Consider the following 17,776-nt stretch of genomic DNA (forward strand, 5'->3'; position numbering starts at 1 on the left):
TTAACGCAGTCCCGCCTGAGGGCCCAAAGGTGACGGCCAGCAAATACTGGTTTTTGACTTTGTCCCTTGCATATAGAGATTTCTCCAGATTCTCTGAATCGTTTAATGATTTTATGTGCCGTAGATGATGAAAATCAAATGTTTTTTGCTATTTTACGTTGAGACATGTTATTTTTTAATTGTTGCATTATTTGCCCGTGCAGTCTTTCACAGAGTGGTGAACTCCTCCCCATTTTAACTTCTAAAAGGCTCAGCCTCTGTAGGATGCTTTTTTTTATATCCAATCAGGTTACTGACCTGTTGCCAATCAACCACAAGGTGCTTTTTTTAGCATTACACAACTTTACCAGCCTTTTGTTGCCCCCTACTTTTTTGGAATGTGTTGTTGGCATTGAATTCAAAATGGGCATTTATTTTTCAAAAAACAATAAAATTTCTTAGTTTCAACATTTGATACATTGTCTTTGTACTATTTTCAATTAAATATAGGGTTTGAATGATTTGCATATGATTGCATGTTGTTTTTATTTACATTTTGCACAGGATCCCAACTTTACAGTAGCATTACAGCCCTGTCTTTTTCAGCTCACTAACAGAGAGCTGTTAGTAAAGTAGTAAACTCATAAACACATTCATGAGCCTGGACAGCCTTTATCTCAATGCTAACGTGTGATCTGAGCATCATTTTACAGTTATGCAGTGGTTGCCCAAAAATGCAGCTTGGGCAGTAAGGGTCTGTTCAGCACGATGAAGTTAAAGACACGTGCCTTCATTCCTACACACTCGGCAGTTTGTTTGTGCTGGGCTTCTTCTCATTGTTATCATTCCTCTGTATCTCTCTCCCAGAGCTCCAAGGTTTCACTCCCTGGGAGAGTAAGAGTGAGAGAGAGAACAAGAGAACGAGAGAACGAGAGAAAATGAGAGGTGGGAGAAAGAAAGATAGTAAAAAAAATAGAGAAAAGAGACATGAAAAAGAAAGAATGACAGAGAAAAAGAGAAGACAGAAAAACAAGATAAAAGAAAAAAAGAAACTAAAGAGAAATAAAAAGACAAAAAATGAGAGATGGACAGAAACAGAATGAAAGAAAAAGATAAACAGAGACAGTGAATGTCTGTGGTCTGAGAAAGAGATAGAGAGAGAAGACAGAGAGACATAAAGATAGAACAGAGATAATAATAAAAGACAGAAAATGACAGAAGAAAAGAAAGAAATAGTGTGAAAGAAAAAAATGATAAATAGAGACAAAGAGAAAACTGAAAAAAAAGTGAAAAAGAGAAAAGTAGAGACAGAAAGAGAAAAAGAGAGAGAGAGAAATGTTCTTCTGGAAAAGACTAAAGTAAAAAGAAAGTGAACTGTAAGGAAAGAAAGAATGAAGAAAGCAGAATGCAGAGCTCAGTAAGGAGAGCCAGTAAGCAGAGAGACACATAGCAGAGCAACCTGACAGCTAATGGGAGGAGACAGAACATTGGAAAAATAAATTGATGTATGAGAAAAACACCAAAGATTCTCGATCTACTGATTCAGACTCATCAACGCTCTTCGAGTCCTTTTTATCTTCACACAGAGATAGCAGTACAGGATATACTGTACAAACCCAGCCCTAAAGCATGCTGTATTCAGTTGTACACTGTTTATTCAGAGATGGATTATTAATCCAGAGGCCTGTTAAATCTATATTAGTCATGCTGAAGGGCTAACCTGTTAACTGTCATCCCACTTTTGCCTGAAATGGCATACCCAAAGTAAAAGGAGCACTGTTCCCTCATACTTGGGCTATAGTCATGATCTTGGTCTCATTTGAAAGGTAACACTTTCCAGTTCTTTTTGCCAAACATCAGAATAATTGTGCAAATTACTGACAGAGTAACCCAAGCTAGAATGGAGGAGTTTATTTCCACCTGACTCACAGATCTCTAAACTGATCTGTGACTCTTGCCATGTTATCAAGACCACATGTTTTGGATTATGTCTCTGTGGATAGCAGCAAGGCATTGAAGGCAAGGACCCACAGATTTGCTATCGTTTGTTCATTTGTGGTGCTTATGTTGCAAATGAGATAATCATAACTGCTGTGAATAATGGATCATAAAATGGTTTGAGGGAATCAAATCCTGAGATTTCAAGCTTTCTAAAGGTATATTGCATCACTGTATTGTTGGACTAGCATGCTAACTTGTGGCTAACATATTAGGGTCATAATACAGAGCCATTTCAGTTTCACTTAGTGGTAGAAAGTTAGCTAGCAAATTTCTTCTCCAGCAGCAACAAACAGTTGACAGAAACAAACATTTTTGAGCACTCTCTCACACTTTAATGAGACAATAGACCATAACAATGACTTATATGAACAATACAACATGTAGATCTTGTCATCTCACTTCACTGTCTTTGTTTAGCCACAGTGCCCCAGTGAGCTGAAATTCACTACAGGAGTCTCTAAAACCTGGCACTTTGGTGTCACTCAATTAAATGTTTAATTTGTAGCCACATTGAGACAACCTGTAACTGTTTTAGTTGAGTTTAATTTTTTTCTTTATGCTTTTTATTTAATTTTATTTTTATTTTTGTTCCCCTTATTAATTAAATCTTAATTGTTCTCTTAAATTCTTCCCTTTACTGTTAATTCTGTTCATCCTGTTCAGTTTATTTTATTTTAAACTGATTAAATTCCATGTTATTATATTTTCAGTCCCTTTGCATTGTAAATGCTTGGCTGCATTGAAAATGAGGGTTACCCTCAATGTTTCCTGAGTGAAAATAAAGGATGCTTGCTTGACTGCAAGATAGTTGTTTCTAATATAGTGGTCAGAGAGTGTAGAGGATAGTAAAATGACGGACAACATGACATTAATACAGAAATTAAGGCTTTTTAATTTACAACAAAGTTGCAATTGTTCATTTAGTTGAGGACGACTGCAGTGAGGTAAACACCAGCCATTATCCCGTGGTCTAGTGCAGCCACTGCTAAAACCCGCAGTAAAAAACCACTAGCACTAGGAGATGGCCCAGCATCTCCCTGAACTGCATGTTCTGGCCAACTGGCCGTACTTTTCCACATTTTATCATCTGGGAAAGACGCCAGCGATTCTTTGAACTTCTGTCCATCCATCAAGAGGAGGTAATGGGTGAGTGAACACATTTTATCTGCTGCGCGTGTGTTTGTTTGTTACTTTGAATTCCAGATCATGGCTATGGTTGTAGAGCATCATGTTAGCTCATATAATGGTCCTCACAGTTACTTCCTGCTACAGCAAAGGCAATGTCTTACCTTGTGTCAGAGTGGTATGTTGCAAAATTATATAAATAACATCTTTTTATTATGTGTTAAAGCATGAAAAATACCCTATATTAAGTCGATTTGCTAAAAACCAACAAAGCACAACATATTTACTATGTCTAGTTTAACCAAAGATGTTTGTTCCAGAATATTCCATTGGTTCTCAGTGCTGTACTCTCACTATAGTGTATTATGTAGGTATATAAGATGCTTCATCATGCAGTGGCAGCCAATGGCTAGGCCACCTTTAAAGCCTGTAAAAGGCATCTCATATGTTTTGTTAATTGATTCCTCTGTCACTTATTAATTTTGTTGGTAGTTTATCTAACATGTAAGGCCTTCTGTCCAGCTCCTGAAGTCTTACCACTGGGAGAGCTTGCTTGGCTGCACCTAAATAGATACTCTAGAGACAAATTTGGGGTTGGAAAATTGTTCAAGATTATTACCTTTTAGTTTTCAACCAAACTGTATCAATGAATTTGTACAATAAAGTTTAAATATGTGATGTTTCCATTGCATAAAAACAATCTAAAAATGACAGCCATCATCAGACCTCCTCTGAAGGCCCAGAAGGCCGTGAGGCATCCCCACTGTCCTAATAGCACACATGATTGAGTGCATGAAGCTTTCAGGAGCTGAATATGTAAATCAATAAACATGTTGATATATTACTGTTATCTAACATAAAAGTTACAAAGTTAGTGTTGCTTCCAAACTTCTTGTCTACAGTGAAGTTGCAATAGTTGCATAGTTGCAGTAGTCCATGCATTGATGGTTTGTGAGTCAACTGATACGCAGTGTATCAGAGAGGAACCCTCAGGGCTTTCTAGATCTTCAAAGAAGGCCTAATGATTTCTGGGACCTAAAACATGCATGTCTAGAATTGTATTTCTTTTCTATTTAACAGAGTTTTGGAAACAAAGAGCTAAAAGCTTGAAATGCTAGACATAAAATCATTCAATCAGGATTGTTTTTTCCATGGTATCTAGGTAGATACAGCCAAGCAAACTCTCCCATTGGTTAGGGTTTCAGGAGCTGGACTGAAGGGCTGAAGTGTCAGATTAATCACCAACATGATTAAAAACCAATTTCCCATTGTGAGAAAAATCATCACTCTAGTTGTTAAATAAATATAGCTCCTAAATATGTGTTATGTCCTAACTATATGTGTCAAGCTTCCAATGAAACATGGAATGTCTTTTACAAGCTTTAAATGTCAGTGTTTAAACTAGAATGGCCAAAAAATTTTATATGCACCATCCTTAGTTTAACTCAGCCAAATGTCCCCACGATGTAAAAAATGTCAATGTTTATCATTATCCTGGAGAAAAAGAGCTGAGCACTTATACACATGAGAGATGAGCCTCCTCGGTTAATCAAAGTAGATGCAGATACAGCAGAGTTGCTTTCCAAGTCAAATGTCCTTGGGAAGAGACGTTTGCGCTGTTTTCTCAGGATGAGTGCATGTGATATGACACCAGGGCAGGAAGGGGAAAGTATACACAATTATATAATCCAACTCTTCAGCTTAAAACTACTATGAAACTTTACAGTTATACAGAATTACATAGATCCAGACTATGTAATAATATGTAAGTGCTAATTAGCTGCAAAGAGTTTGTAAACAATTTTATGTAAGATTGTTATTTTGTCCAGTTGTTTTTGCTTCCCAGAAATGAAAAGACAATGTTCAAAGATGATGCCTATATAGTGTCACCAGCATAAATGTAAATATACTCGATTTAAAGCTCAATGTGCTGGATTTCAGACTTCAGACAGAAGAGCCAAAACAACAAGATAAATGCTTGTTGACTGAGTTGTATGTTAATATACCGCTATACTGCATTATTATACAGCTTTTGAACTATGCATTCTCATATAACTCTAAGATTTATTGCTCACTGGGTTTGCAAGCACAAAGAATGAAACCAGTTGACATTTGTTCCAGTGCAAATTGATTTATTGCCAGTTTTGCATAGGCAAACTGCAGGGTGTGGTACACAACCAATCAGAATATTTTTTGTATTTTTTAAGGAATAATTTCTCATATCTTGCATTATCTGTTTTATGGCTATATTTTACATGTTTAATATGAATAGGATTATCTTTGATTCTCTCTTTTATTGCTTTGACTGACCAACAGATCTGGTGAGTGAAAGTAATGTGGCTAGAACTGTCCTCCTTCATGGACAAGCACAGATGTTCATGCACCCTCAATGTGTCCTTCCTGTGGGTCTTCCTTTGTTGGAATGGCTTTTTCCTATATTGTGCTTTTGCCCTTTTAAGTTTGTCTTCCCTTTTGCTTATTTCCTGTACTTTCCCCTTTCTCTGCTTGTTCACCAAATTTGTGGTCTTCTGTAATTGTGTGTGTAGGTGTATGTTCCTGTGCTCCAGTGACCTTACAGGGGGATTCCACTGATTTCAATATTAATTAAATAGTTAAGACTTTCTTAAGTCTTTCAGAGAGATTTGGTATGAAATGCTCCATTTTAGAGAAACTTATTAAGTCAGACTTGTTTACAGTGGTGGTGATGGGAACCAGACGTCCAACTCTGAAAGTTCCCTCACATAAAGTCCCTCAATTATTTGTTTCTGACAAATCCTTCTTCATAGAAGAGCAGCCAAATGTCCCTATAATGACAAAACGTTCATGTTTTCCTTCATCCTAGGGAAATTTAGTCCCCAAAAATGACTAAATACACTCACATACACACTCGTCTGTTATCCTTTCTTGTGATGTTTCCACTCTAATAAGTCTGGGGCCCACAGTGGGTCGCATTAATTATCTGGGCTCCGATTACACACTGAAGCAGGGGTACAAGCATGTGACACAATGTTTTCAAAGACACACTGTTTCTCTCTCTCTGTCTCTCTCTCTCTCTCTCTCTCTCTCTCTCTCTCACCTCACATCCTGTTATGTACTTAGTTAAAGGTCAAAACCTAAATGGCAGCCTTGATTTATTACCGTTTTTCCAGGATTGAATAAAGTGCAAGCCTAAACTCCATCCATTGCATAGGTTGCAATGAAATTGTACACGTAATTTTTAAGCTTGAAACTACCTGACAGAATCTGTCAATATAGGGCTGACAGAAATACAGTATAATGCATTTATAATATAATATGATACAAGGCAGAAACTGCAGAACGCTGTCTTAAAGATTCCATAAAGAATTTCACTTTGAAGTTAGCTTTTTAATCATCCTTTGAATAAATATTATTTGGGGAACCAAAGGTGGCATCATAGCTAATTTCTTTTTAAGAGTGCATGGTTACAGAGAGAGGAGAGAATGGATTACTTTAATGACAGAAATGATTCATCAGATGAGAAGCCAAAAGCTAAAAGGTAGCTACCAAGCTATCTAGACATCTTACCTCAGTCTGGTTTCTTTTTTTTCTGGCTAAAAGAATTTAAAACTTGTTTCTGGCGTTATGTTGAAGTGATAGTAGAATCACTGTTTTCTTCAAAATTTTGTTCTGTCTTAATGCTAGCTTGGTTGTATTTATTAGTGTATAGCTCAAGAAGAGATAATGGTGACTTTTAATTTAATTCTTTGAATTCAGAACCATTAGCCAACTGTGTTTGCACACAGAGGAATTAGACCTCCGCATTTAACCCATCCATGCAGACATACACCCACATACATGCACACTAGTGAACACACATACTAGGCAGCAGTGAGCAGCCCTGTTGATGGCACCCAGGGAGCAATTTGCTTGTTTGATCCCCTTGGCTGACAGTACATGAATGAAGTGCCCTTGAGCAGATGGGCTACCCCAGAAAGATGAATTCTCCTAACCAGGAGTGGGGTTTCAACCCACCAGGACATCTGTCCATTGGATCTTAAGTCCAACGCCTTAACCACTCGGCCATCCTGGTGATGCACCACTTACAGATGCCCACCTTGCCTTCAACATATTGTAGTGTGTTCAAAATGTTTTGCATGTTCATTTTTCGAGTATAAGTTTTGCAGCATTTATTAGTTGGGTTGTTCTATATAGACTCTTATTTTAAAGGCGGGGTTAGCTCACTGACTGTGTTCTGTTAGATAAGGAAGTACTAGTCAATCTAACACTGACGGCAGAGGAAGCAAGATGTAGCGAGGCTTAGAGCGAATTATTAGACAAAACTCTCTTTGGATACTCCGTGGCTGTGGCCAGCTACAGCCCTGTAATAAAGCGCAACAACTTGTGTCTCAGCTGAGCCTTCTTTAATAGCGGTGAATGCTACAGTACATTCAGCAGAACATGTGTTAAACTTGACTTGTACCCAACTGTAACCCTTACACTCACTCTGACCTCAACCTAAAAGCTAAACCTAATCCTAATCTTGGCCGTAATACTAACCGTAATGCCGTTGATGATCAGATGAGCTTCACCAGATATTTTGTTGGTCATTTGAGCCTTTCTTGATAAGCTGTAGGGGACCATCCCTATAGTCCATCAGTGGACTATCAGTGTGACTGAGATAACAATGTTATGCTGTTCTGAACATAAAACTAAGACATTGTGAGAGGTGTGATCATTCAGACTGCCCCTGAATTATGTCTCTTCAAGATTCAGTACGTATTGCCATGCCAACGTAGCTCATTGGCCACATGTGGAGGCTCTAGGGAGGTGCTGCACTCACAGTAGGAGAGACTGTCTTGTAAATGAGTTGTTGTTGCTAGCTTAATGAGGTGCTGATATGTTGCGCATGCTATATTGTGTTGGGCTGTAGGGTAGTAGTGTCAGCATTGGGGCCTAAGTGAAGATGTATGGCTAGAAGTGATCTGCCTGCTTGCTTGTCTGGTCAGCAAGCACTGAACGCCAGTTCTTTCTTGTTGCCTGTTCAATAAAAGAGCATTCCCCTTCAAAGCGCAATATTTCCCGTGTCTTTTTCTTAGTCCACCCACTCAAGAATACTTAAGCCATCTTGCATAAGTGCTGCCAATAAACTGTGTTTTTTCACAATAAATGTGACTGGTCACCGTCTTGCCCTCACTCGCTCAGTCGGGGCTCACCCATCTGATACAGTGTTTAATTTGGGATCAGTCTACCACTGTGTGAAATGTGACACTTAACACCCCTCTCTCTCCTCCTCCTCCTCCTTTCTCTCTCTCTCTCTCTCTCTCTCTCTCTTTCTTTCTCTCTCTTTTATTCTTCCTTTCTCTCTCTTTCTCTCCCCCTCACTCTGTCTTTTTCTCTCTCCCTGTCTCTCCTCTCTCTCTTTCTCTTTCTCCCTCTTTCTCTGTCTCTTTCTCGTTCTTTCTTTCCCTCCTCTCTCTTCCCATTCTTTCTTTTTCTCTCTCAATCTATCTCTCTCCTTTCTCTCATACTCTTTCTCTGTTTTTCTCTATCCCTCTGTCTCTCTTTGTCTCACTCTTTCTTTCCTCTCACTCACTTGCTCTCCCCCACTCTCTTTCTTTCTCATTCTCTCTCTCCCTCTTTAAAGGCTGCTTTCTGGTCTTAATCTTCTTCAGTACTATTCTTTAGTGCCCTCCATTTCACTGGAACTTCTCCCTTTGTTTGTCTTCCCTCTCTCTCTCTTTTATTCTCTTTCTCCCTCTCTTCTTGCCTCCATGTAGTCGTACCTATTGTGAAAAAGTATGTTGCTCTTAAGGTTAACATGTTTTATTCAGTCTCTGATTTTAAGATGTGCATGATTCTCTATGGATCTGAATCCCTGATTGTACAAAAATGGAACATTTTGAAAATATGTTACATTCTATTTTATTTATATTTTGTCATGTATTTTCAGTATGTATTTCTTGTATTTTCAGTATATTCAGTTTTTGGATGGGTGAGATCGTTCCCACACACCACTCAGCCTGAACGAGGAAACTAAGAAGAAAAAGTCCTTTATAAGTCACAAAACAGTCGAGCTCTGCCAAGCCTCAGATCAGGTTTTGGTTTCGCGTTGTCTTTTAGTCAGGGGAGTGTCTCCGTGTGGCAAAGCCAGCGGCAATGGAGAAAAACTGGTTAACCCAGAATGCTAGTTTGTACTGGAACTGAGCCCTGAGGGAATGCTGCTTCATTCTGCACAGGGAAGGTCCTAAAAACTCAAAAGCTCTCAATGTTATTAGAAACTTCTACCTTGTACTTCCACTCACTGTCCACTTAATTAAGGTAGATTGACCCAGCCATACAGATCCACTATATACAGAGGCCCCTAAAAGGATTTTGACACTTTAGCCATCTGTGAACTTCAGTTAAGTTCTTTAGGTTGCTTCACAAAATGATAACCATATGTTTTAGCAAAACGTCAATCTGATGGTATATTCTTGTGGATAAATCCTGAAGAAGAACTGCTAATTTGGATAACTAGTGCTAAATTAAATGTGTTGTGTGCCATTTTGATTGTTTTTTGAATTGCTTAATGTAACTGTCAAGTTGCATGAAAATCAAGTTGCAGGAAACTCACAACATGCAACTAGTTGCATGAAAGTTTCACCATGTAAAGCCCGCATTAGGGTGAGAGTGGTCCACCACCCAAAAATAGAAGGAGCTACAAGATAGTAAATGTTGGTTGACTCTTTGTGTGGAGAAGAACTCCAACCAGACTGCACTAAGGCTTTTATAAAACTTTACTTGCTTGACATCTTCACAAAACTAAATTGCACTTGAGTTGCTGCAATTTGCTTGAAACCAAGCCACAAGCATCAGTTGCAAGCATCTCAGCTTCATGAAATATTTAATGAAACAGCCAATCAAAACATCAATAAAGCATAACATGATCATGTCAAATTACATACTTTAAAACGTTTGATTTCACTGGATCAATGGACAAGAAGTAATTATTGGAGTTTATTGGCCAACATAAAAAGAAAAACCCTCCTCTTTTTTCCTGAGCCACAACAACAAATGTGAATTTCTCAAAGCTATGATATAATGTTTCTGTAACTAGCTAACTAGCCAGCTAATGATAATAGCTGTTTATTGCTCTTTAGCTGCTGTTATTATGATCTACATAGCTAGATTTATTTGCTCCTCTTGTCATGCCCCTAACTTTCCACAGAGTGCATATTCATTGGAGATGAAAATGATTACAGATTTGCTCCTCAAGGAACTTGTGCATCTAGGACAGGATAAGCAAGGCATCAAGTAGGTTACAACCATAATGGCAACTGACACATTAATTTTCAAAGGCTTAACATACAAACAACAGTTAAAATAAAGTTTAATATGGTAAACACCCTAGATAGATAAATAAACGACATGCTGCAAAATATGTAAATTACACCTTGCAGATGACTTTATAGCAAGAATTATATGATGTATCAAAAATACAAGCTGCTAATTTGGCTAACTAGTGCTAAATTGAATGTGTTGCAACTTTGTTTTTGAATTGTTTTATGTAACTGTCAAGTTGCATGGAAATTCTGTTGGAGACAATCTACAACATGCAACCAGTTGCATGAAAGTTTCACTCAAAAATATCCAGCCAAGAGCATCTCTGTGGTTAGAAACTGACCACTGATGAAGAACAGCAGGAGGACCATCACAAACAGTACATCAGCTGATAGGCTGTATATCAGCAAGGTGGATCTACAAGACAGAGGTTTCTAATAAAGTGTTAAAAACCCTTGTTAGATTCTCCACTGAAGGTCTGAAACATTATCATTGGCATGAATGACAGAACATGCTAAGAATTCCAATACTTTGAAAAATGACAATCAGCCGTAACATGACAAAAATCCTGGAAGGCTCACAATGATGCAACAGTAATGTATGTATTATCTCAGAGAGGAGTGCACAGACGTTTCTCCACAATGACAGTTGTCTTTGGCTCTTTGTCTTCAGAATGATGTTAAGGAATGAAGAGAAAAAGTAAAGTTTTTATGTTTTCATTTTAACATGAATAGCATGGGCGAATGGCTGTATAAATGTCGGTAACTGATTGTTGTTTAGAATAGGAATAACACCAGCTACATCCTTTACCCCCTCCAGATTATTTGCACAGGTGTACTCATGCTGCTTTTTTAATAACGCTCCGTACATAATAAATAAAGCACACAAAGACATTTGGCTTCGGTTGTAGTCAGTGTAATCTCTCCTTTGTTCTGGAAGGAAGTGAGGCCTTGGCCCAGTAAAAGCTTGTGAACTTAGAGTTTTTTCATTGTCAGAGAAGTTTAGATTACATGTCTACACTGTAAAATGACTGTAAAAAAATAAATTAATGTGTGGAACTCATTAAAATACACAATCTTGGGCATGGTAGATTCACCTACATGTCTCAAAGCAATAGGTTGGCAAAACATATCAAATACAATTACAAAATACAGTTTTTTTTGTATTTTGTAAGTTTTGTAAGTTTTGTAATGGAAATGGAGCTACAGAGCTAATTTGGCTAACAAGTAATGGATGCTTATACCGTAGCAATTAGCATCATGCACGCTGCATACCTAACTCATTGGGCGCTCACCAAACTGTGTCGAGTTGTTATGATCATTCAGAGTGATTTGGTGTAAAATACTCCTTTTTAGAGAACCTTACAGAGTTAGAATTGTTCACGATGGTGATGATAGGAACCAGATGTCCACCTCTAAAAGCTACCTCACATAAAATTGTTAAATGAAATGGTTATTTGTTGTGTTGTAGACATGGTGACCTCTGGTTCCTATCACCACCACTGTAAAGAAATCTGAGTCTCTACAATGAACCATTTCACACCAAACCACTCTGAATGGCCTTCATCTCAATGATTAAATTATGCAGAAATTTTGAAAAAATAGGTGGAGTTCCCCTTTACTCTGGAATTTTGGAGGGATGAAACTGAGGCAGTAAGAGATTTTCTATTGTGGGTTCTTAAAGGCATGCACAGGTATATACATGTCTGCATGCGTGTGTATGTGTGTGGTGAGGGGGTTTTCTTGCAGTGAGCAGGTGGGACTGATCCCATTCTAACTCCTCCCCACCCTCAGGACTAACCCTAACCCCTTAAAGACAGAATACCTCCCTTGCCCTCACACGCAAATCCAATGTATTTCAACCTGGGCCTGAGAACTGACACTTGGGTGTGTGAGAAAGAGAGGAGAGAGAGAGAGGAGGTTCAAGAAAGATGAAACAAGAATTATGAACCCATGAAGGCAGAAGGACATGAGAAGTTCTTTGAGATATTTCTGTCATTAGCAAAAATCATATTCTAACATTCTCTCTCTATGGTACCAGCAACGTTTAACAACAGGTGGCATGTCTGCCTTGTTTAATCTCAGGGATTAGCATGCAGCAACACATCTCTGGGGATTTCACAGAACTTTAGTGTCTAGTGCTATCAGATGATCAAGGTCGTTTGAACAGACTGGTTAGGGAAATCAAGTATAACTGGTTGAGGTGCAAATTAATCCAGGTAAGATATTAACCATAATAACAGTCAACAACAACAAAAACAACAATAGTAGATGTGTTTAGTGCCTCTGTGTGTTAATCTCTTCAGTCCAACAAAAGAAACACAAGCACACCTTCTAGCCATCAAGCACTGTCTAACATAACTTCTTCAGAGTTTATTTTGCAGTGACGTGGAATCTGATATCTGATATTTTGGTGCCATAACAACGTCTTTTTCTTCCAGGGAAAAACCCACACAGATCTTTTGTAACATTTAGGCATGTCATGACATGGCATGCATGTGCAGGTTTCGTGAAAATTTCAAATATAACCTGTGGCCACTAAATTAAATCAGTGCAGATATATATATATATATATATATATATATATATATATATATATATATATATATATAATAGAATTGCTGATCTGGGATAGTTTATTTTTTTACCCTATACTGGTTGTGATCAGAAAGCAGACATGAAACGACACTGTAATTTTGAGAACCAAAAAAACAGAGTAGATCTGAAAACTAAACAAAATAGATCCTAAAACAATTTGGAAAGCTTAAGGAGACTAGGTGTTCCATAGTCACTCACTCAGGCAAGGTGAACTATAATGGGAAGTTACTACAAAAAACAGGGTTGAAATGTAACGGAATACAAGTATTGGGAATACGTATTCAGAATATAGAAATTAATTATCTGTATTCAGTAGAAGTTACACTTTGCAAAGGCCATATTCAGAATACAGTTACTTTTTACATTTTTACAAGAATATGTTTAGAACACTTACCCACTAAATAATAAAAAACGTACATTATTCAAAAGAAATACCATCAATGCTTGTTCATGTTTATTTTAGAATCAGACCACAACATATAGCATGCTTGTTACACAACTTCTAAAGAGGATCACAATTAACAGCTTCTTTACAAACTTTAGAAGTTCCTACTAAAGCCTGAGTAGACTGATAAATCAATGTGATGAACCAGTTATTAATCTCAGTGTCACTGAGCTCTGCTAAAGGAATGATCAAACAAATAATCGTCTCTGTACTGGGCTTGTTTGCAAGAGATAACTAAGTGTTGTATTGGACTTTTGCACGAGGAACAGTGGGAGCAGCAGTGGACTGAAGCAGGCGATGAAAAAGGGAAAAAAAAAGTTATTTTTTTTTAAATAAGATACTACATATATTTGGTTCAGTGCAAAACTTTTCAGACGGACCACCCACCCATTTAAATACTATTTTTAACAAATTTGTCTCACTGTTTATCCCTTGGGGAAATCCCCTACAACAGGCTATGCCATTATATATCAGCTAAAATGAAGTTCATTAGATAAGGTGAAGTACTGAGTGAACACAAATGACTTTGGCAGCAGAATTTGCCCAGATATTACTGCAACATGACGCATTTCTTTTTTCAAACCCAATAATAATGGCGGACAAAGCTGTTTTATAAGCCATCGCAATGACATACTTAATGTTAAATGTTTCAAAACTAGAACATTCGAGCTGCTCTGATTAAACTGGGATGTAGCAAACTACTCCATCTGTCACATATGACCACTAAGATAATTGTAATACTTTACTCTGTATTTCTATATTACTTTACACTGTTGCATCCCATGTTATGTCCAAGTTGGGGAGGAAAAGGTATTGAAACAAGTCCTACAATGTCACCACTAGTTGCCTACAAACTCTAACTTGTTTAACAATCACATTTTGTTACTAAGAATAACCAACGTAGACCACCTAAGAAGCCATGTCCCTCCCTCTCTATACCCCTAGAATTATGGGACTGAAAAGTTTCCAGTGATCACAGACTTCGGATTTTACATCTACTATTTCAATCTAATATGGTTTCAGACACGCTATTCTTTCTCTACTACTTTAGCATCCAATTTACAGAAGTAGTATTAGATTTCAGACGCACCCTCAAAGTTTTGTGGTATTCTGCTCCAACGCTGTTCCCTCATGTAGACACTGTCTATTTTTGTGTTATTTTTAGGAGGACAATGAGATCCCCTCCACATTGGTCACCAAGGATTCCACTGTAGATCTTGCCTCAGGCTCCATCCAGGATGAGATACCTGCCTCTCCACCCGCTTCAGCCACTGACGCTAACCGCTCCCACGATGAAGGCCTCCAGACCATCAGCCTGTCTTCTGATGAGGATGAAGGAGCAGCCAGCCCCCCGGTGGAGGGCAGCACGGAGCCCCTAGCCGAGGCACTTGAGGAGGACATCCTGCCAGGCCTGGGGTCCGACCGTCTGGAGCGCTCTCGCGCAGACAAGTTCAAGCGCTCTAGCCTGAAGAAGGTGGACAGCCTGAAGAAGGCCTTCTCACGGAGCAGCATAGAGAAGAAGATCAACAAGATTGTGCCTCCAGAGAGGCGTGAGAAGATCAAGAAGAGCTTCACGCCCAACCATCCCAAGAGCCCAACCACTAAGAGTTCATCCTTCCGCATCTCACCCATGACCTTCAACGTCAAGAAGGTGCGGGATGGAGATGGAGAGGCTGCTCAACCTGGGGGTTCGCCTAGCTCTTTGACCCCTGTCGAGGTACCTACCATGGGAGGGCTGGATGGTGAGCTGCCAGTGGCAGAGGTGCACAATGTAGAGGAAAAGGCTAACGGGAAAGAGCCAAGCACCTCCACCCCAGGTAGCGCAGAGGGTGGTCTCTCTGTCACAGAAGATGGAGAGCTCAACAATGGTCCCACTGTCACGCTTGCAGAAGAAGAGGTGCTACAGGAGCAGGATGAGGATGATGAGGATGATCACGAAGATGGTGGCGATGATAACGGTAGAGATGAAGAAGGGGAGGACGAGTCCAGGCCTGCACCTTCATCTCCCATGTCAGCTGCAGTAGCTGTCCAGCAAGCCTCTTAGATTTACTAGGCATAGTCATACCGCTAGTCCTCCAACTTTTATGGAGACTTTGGCAATAGAGCTATCCATCTGTTCAAAGGCATTTTATAGGTGCCTTATGTAAGAGATCATCTGCTAGAAAGGAGAGCACCTGGTTAACCCACTCTTCTGTAAAGAACATTTACTTTCCTTAACTGGGTTTCTACATGGTAATGGGTGAATACACTTAGGAAAAATAGAATATAATAATGTCCTATCTCACTTCATAAGTGCAGTGTTTCTCAAGCCAGTCTTTGAGGCTTACCAGATGGTTTTGCTCAAGACCAGCTCCCAAACCACTTGAACCACACCATTAAGAACACTAAATACCTGGTACATGTGTGATGGGGCAAAAATGCACTTTCTGGTGGGCCTTAGGGACTGGGTTAAGAAATACTATGGTGTTGTAAAATTGCTGAAGCCCATTTCTTTGTTGTATATAGCCTTAGATCTCTATTGCATGTAGGCTTTTTCTTCATCCTATGCATTACTCTATTCAACAGATTTGTAATATACTATAGTACAATAGGTAATCATATGTGTTTCCATACATAAATAATCTAGACTGCAAGATGTTATTGTGTTTATTGGGAGCTGTTTTCATGAAAGAAAGTGAACTGAAACACACTAACAAGATCGATTAATGAACTTGTCAGTAAACTCATCTTTGTCAGGGTTCACCTTACACTTTCAGCACAAAATACCACACACTTTAGCATTCAGTGCAAATAAGATTTGGTGTTATTTTGCCGTTTTACAAGTTTTATTAAAGAATTTAGCAAATGTTCTGAACGTTTGGAACTGTTTTTGAGTTTTTTTGGGCCTGTTTGTTGGAGGAAATGGTATGTGTCTTAGTGTATTGTGTAATTTCTGGGGAGAAGCCATTGGAGTTAGTGGCTATCTCCATGGCAGCAGTGCCTCTCTGCCAACATCTTACCAGTTATTTATGTAGATGCAAGCAGTCTAAAAGTAAAGGGCATGAATGTGCACATAAACACAAATAAATGTCCCTACAAAACAAGGCATAATATATTTATGCATAGTCCACACAGTCAGGGTTATTTTCATTAGTTTATATGTTTATTTAGGGTTTTGCATTCACTTCAGTTTCAGTTAACTTGAGGGTGCATTAATAGTCTTTGTTTTGTTTTTTGAAAAGTAACAGTTTTAGTTTAGATTTTATTTTGTTTTTAATATGTATTATGATGAAGCCTGTGATAGCAGGTATTTCATAACAGTAAAATAAAATTAGCACAATAGACAGAGCTCAGCTTGGCTCCAGCTTTCCTCAAAGACCAAACACAGAAGAGATCCACTTCTAAACTCATTCATGCACTATTTTTTCAGTAATTCTATTTTATTTTAGTTATTTTTGCAGTGAATGTTATAGATCTGATTTAGCTTTTGTGTTTTGACAACTGTGGCTTTTATTCTTTATTACAGTTAAGAAGCAAAATTTTCACCGTGAGTTTTGTTATAGTAATAGTTTTAGTTAACTATAATAACCCTGCACACTCTTAGTGTTGTAGGCTAGTCTTACTGCAATGAAATAGCAGCTCAAGTAGATGCAAAAGTAGGGGATAAACCTGGTATGGGAAAAACCTTTTCAGGCTTTTTTGATAACTTTAATAATTATTTTATTCTCCTTAACTCCTAATGGGAATCAGGTGGATCTGATAAGTGCTGCACTAAAACTCAGCACAAATCTTCCAAGTCATGTACATATACCAGTGTTTCCGAAACCCTGAACTGCACCCCGAAACAGTTTAGTGTTTTTCCCTTCTTAAACAAACCACAGTAGGTGGACGCAGGTTTGTTAATTAGGTGGATGTTGGGGAAAGGATCATGCTAAACATTTGTACTTGGGTTTGGGAAGCATCTTTTCAGAGTCTGAAGCACTGTGCACACATACACGCACCCACATACTCACACACGGCAGGCAAAAAAAGCACATTCCTGGTTCTGATGGATTGCTCACAGTCCATTTTCCACGGAGTGAAGATGAGAGAGGTGGTGACTGTCTGTCCACGGGGATTGATGGCATACTTTCCACCAAGAAGCTGGGGCATGGAGGACCCTCATGCTCCACAGATGTTCAGCCTTTAGAGTTCACTCAGTCAACTGTCTTAGTGATAATACAGTTCTACAACAATCAGTGCTCAAAAACCCATATACTAATCATGATGTTATAATTACACAATTATTTATATAGTTCTGCACTCTTAAAAAAAAAGATAGTTCTTCAAGGGTTCTTCAGTGAAGACAATGGTTCTATGTAGGACCATG

At 38.5% G+C, this 17,776-nt stretch overlaps 1 protein-coding gene and 1 non-coding gene across 3 annotated transcripts in view; one reads left to right on the forward strand and one right to left on the reverse strand.

Annotated features, from left to right (window-relative positions):
* The window catches only part of cavin2a (caveolae associated protein 2a), a 29,691-nt gene extending 13,409 nt beyond the window's left edge, over positions 1–16,282 (forward strand). Inside the window, exons 2-3 of one of the 2 annotated variants that reach the window (XM_036561893.1) lie at positions 14,594–15,116; positions 15,159–16,282. In XM_036561893.1, coding sequence (XP_036417786.1) covers positions 14,594–15,116; positions 15,159–15,472 — 837 coding nt within the window. In that variant the 3' untranslated portion in view covers positions 15,473–16,282. Of the gene's footprint in view, positions 1–14,593 lie in introns of both variants that reach the window. The other variant, XM_036561892.1, reaches the window with a different exon arrangement.
* trnal-uaa lies at positions 7,074–7,156 on the reverse strand. The gene has a single exon. It is a non-coding gene; the product is annotated as a tRNA-Leu (tRNA).
* Positions 16,283–17,776: the final 1,494 nt, after the last annotated feature.

The sequence above is a fragment of the Colossoma macropomum genome, unplaced genomic scaffold, assembly GCF_904425465.1.
Source record: "Colossoma macropomum unplaced genomic scaffold, Colossoma_macropomum, whole genome shotgun sequence".
Taxonomy (NCBI): domain Eukaryota; kingdom Metazoa; phylum Chordata; class Actinopteri; order Characiformes; family Serrasalmidae; genus Colossoma; species Colossoma macropomum.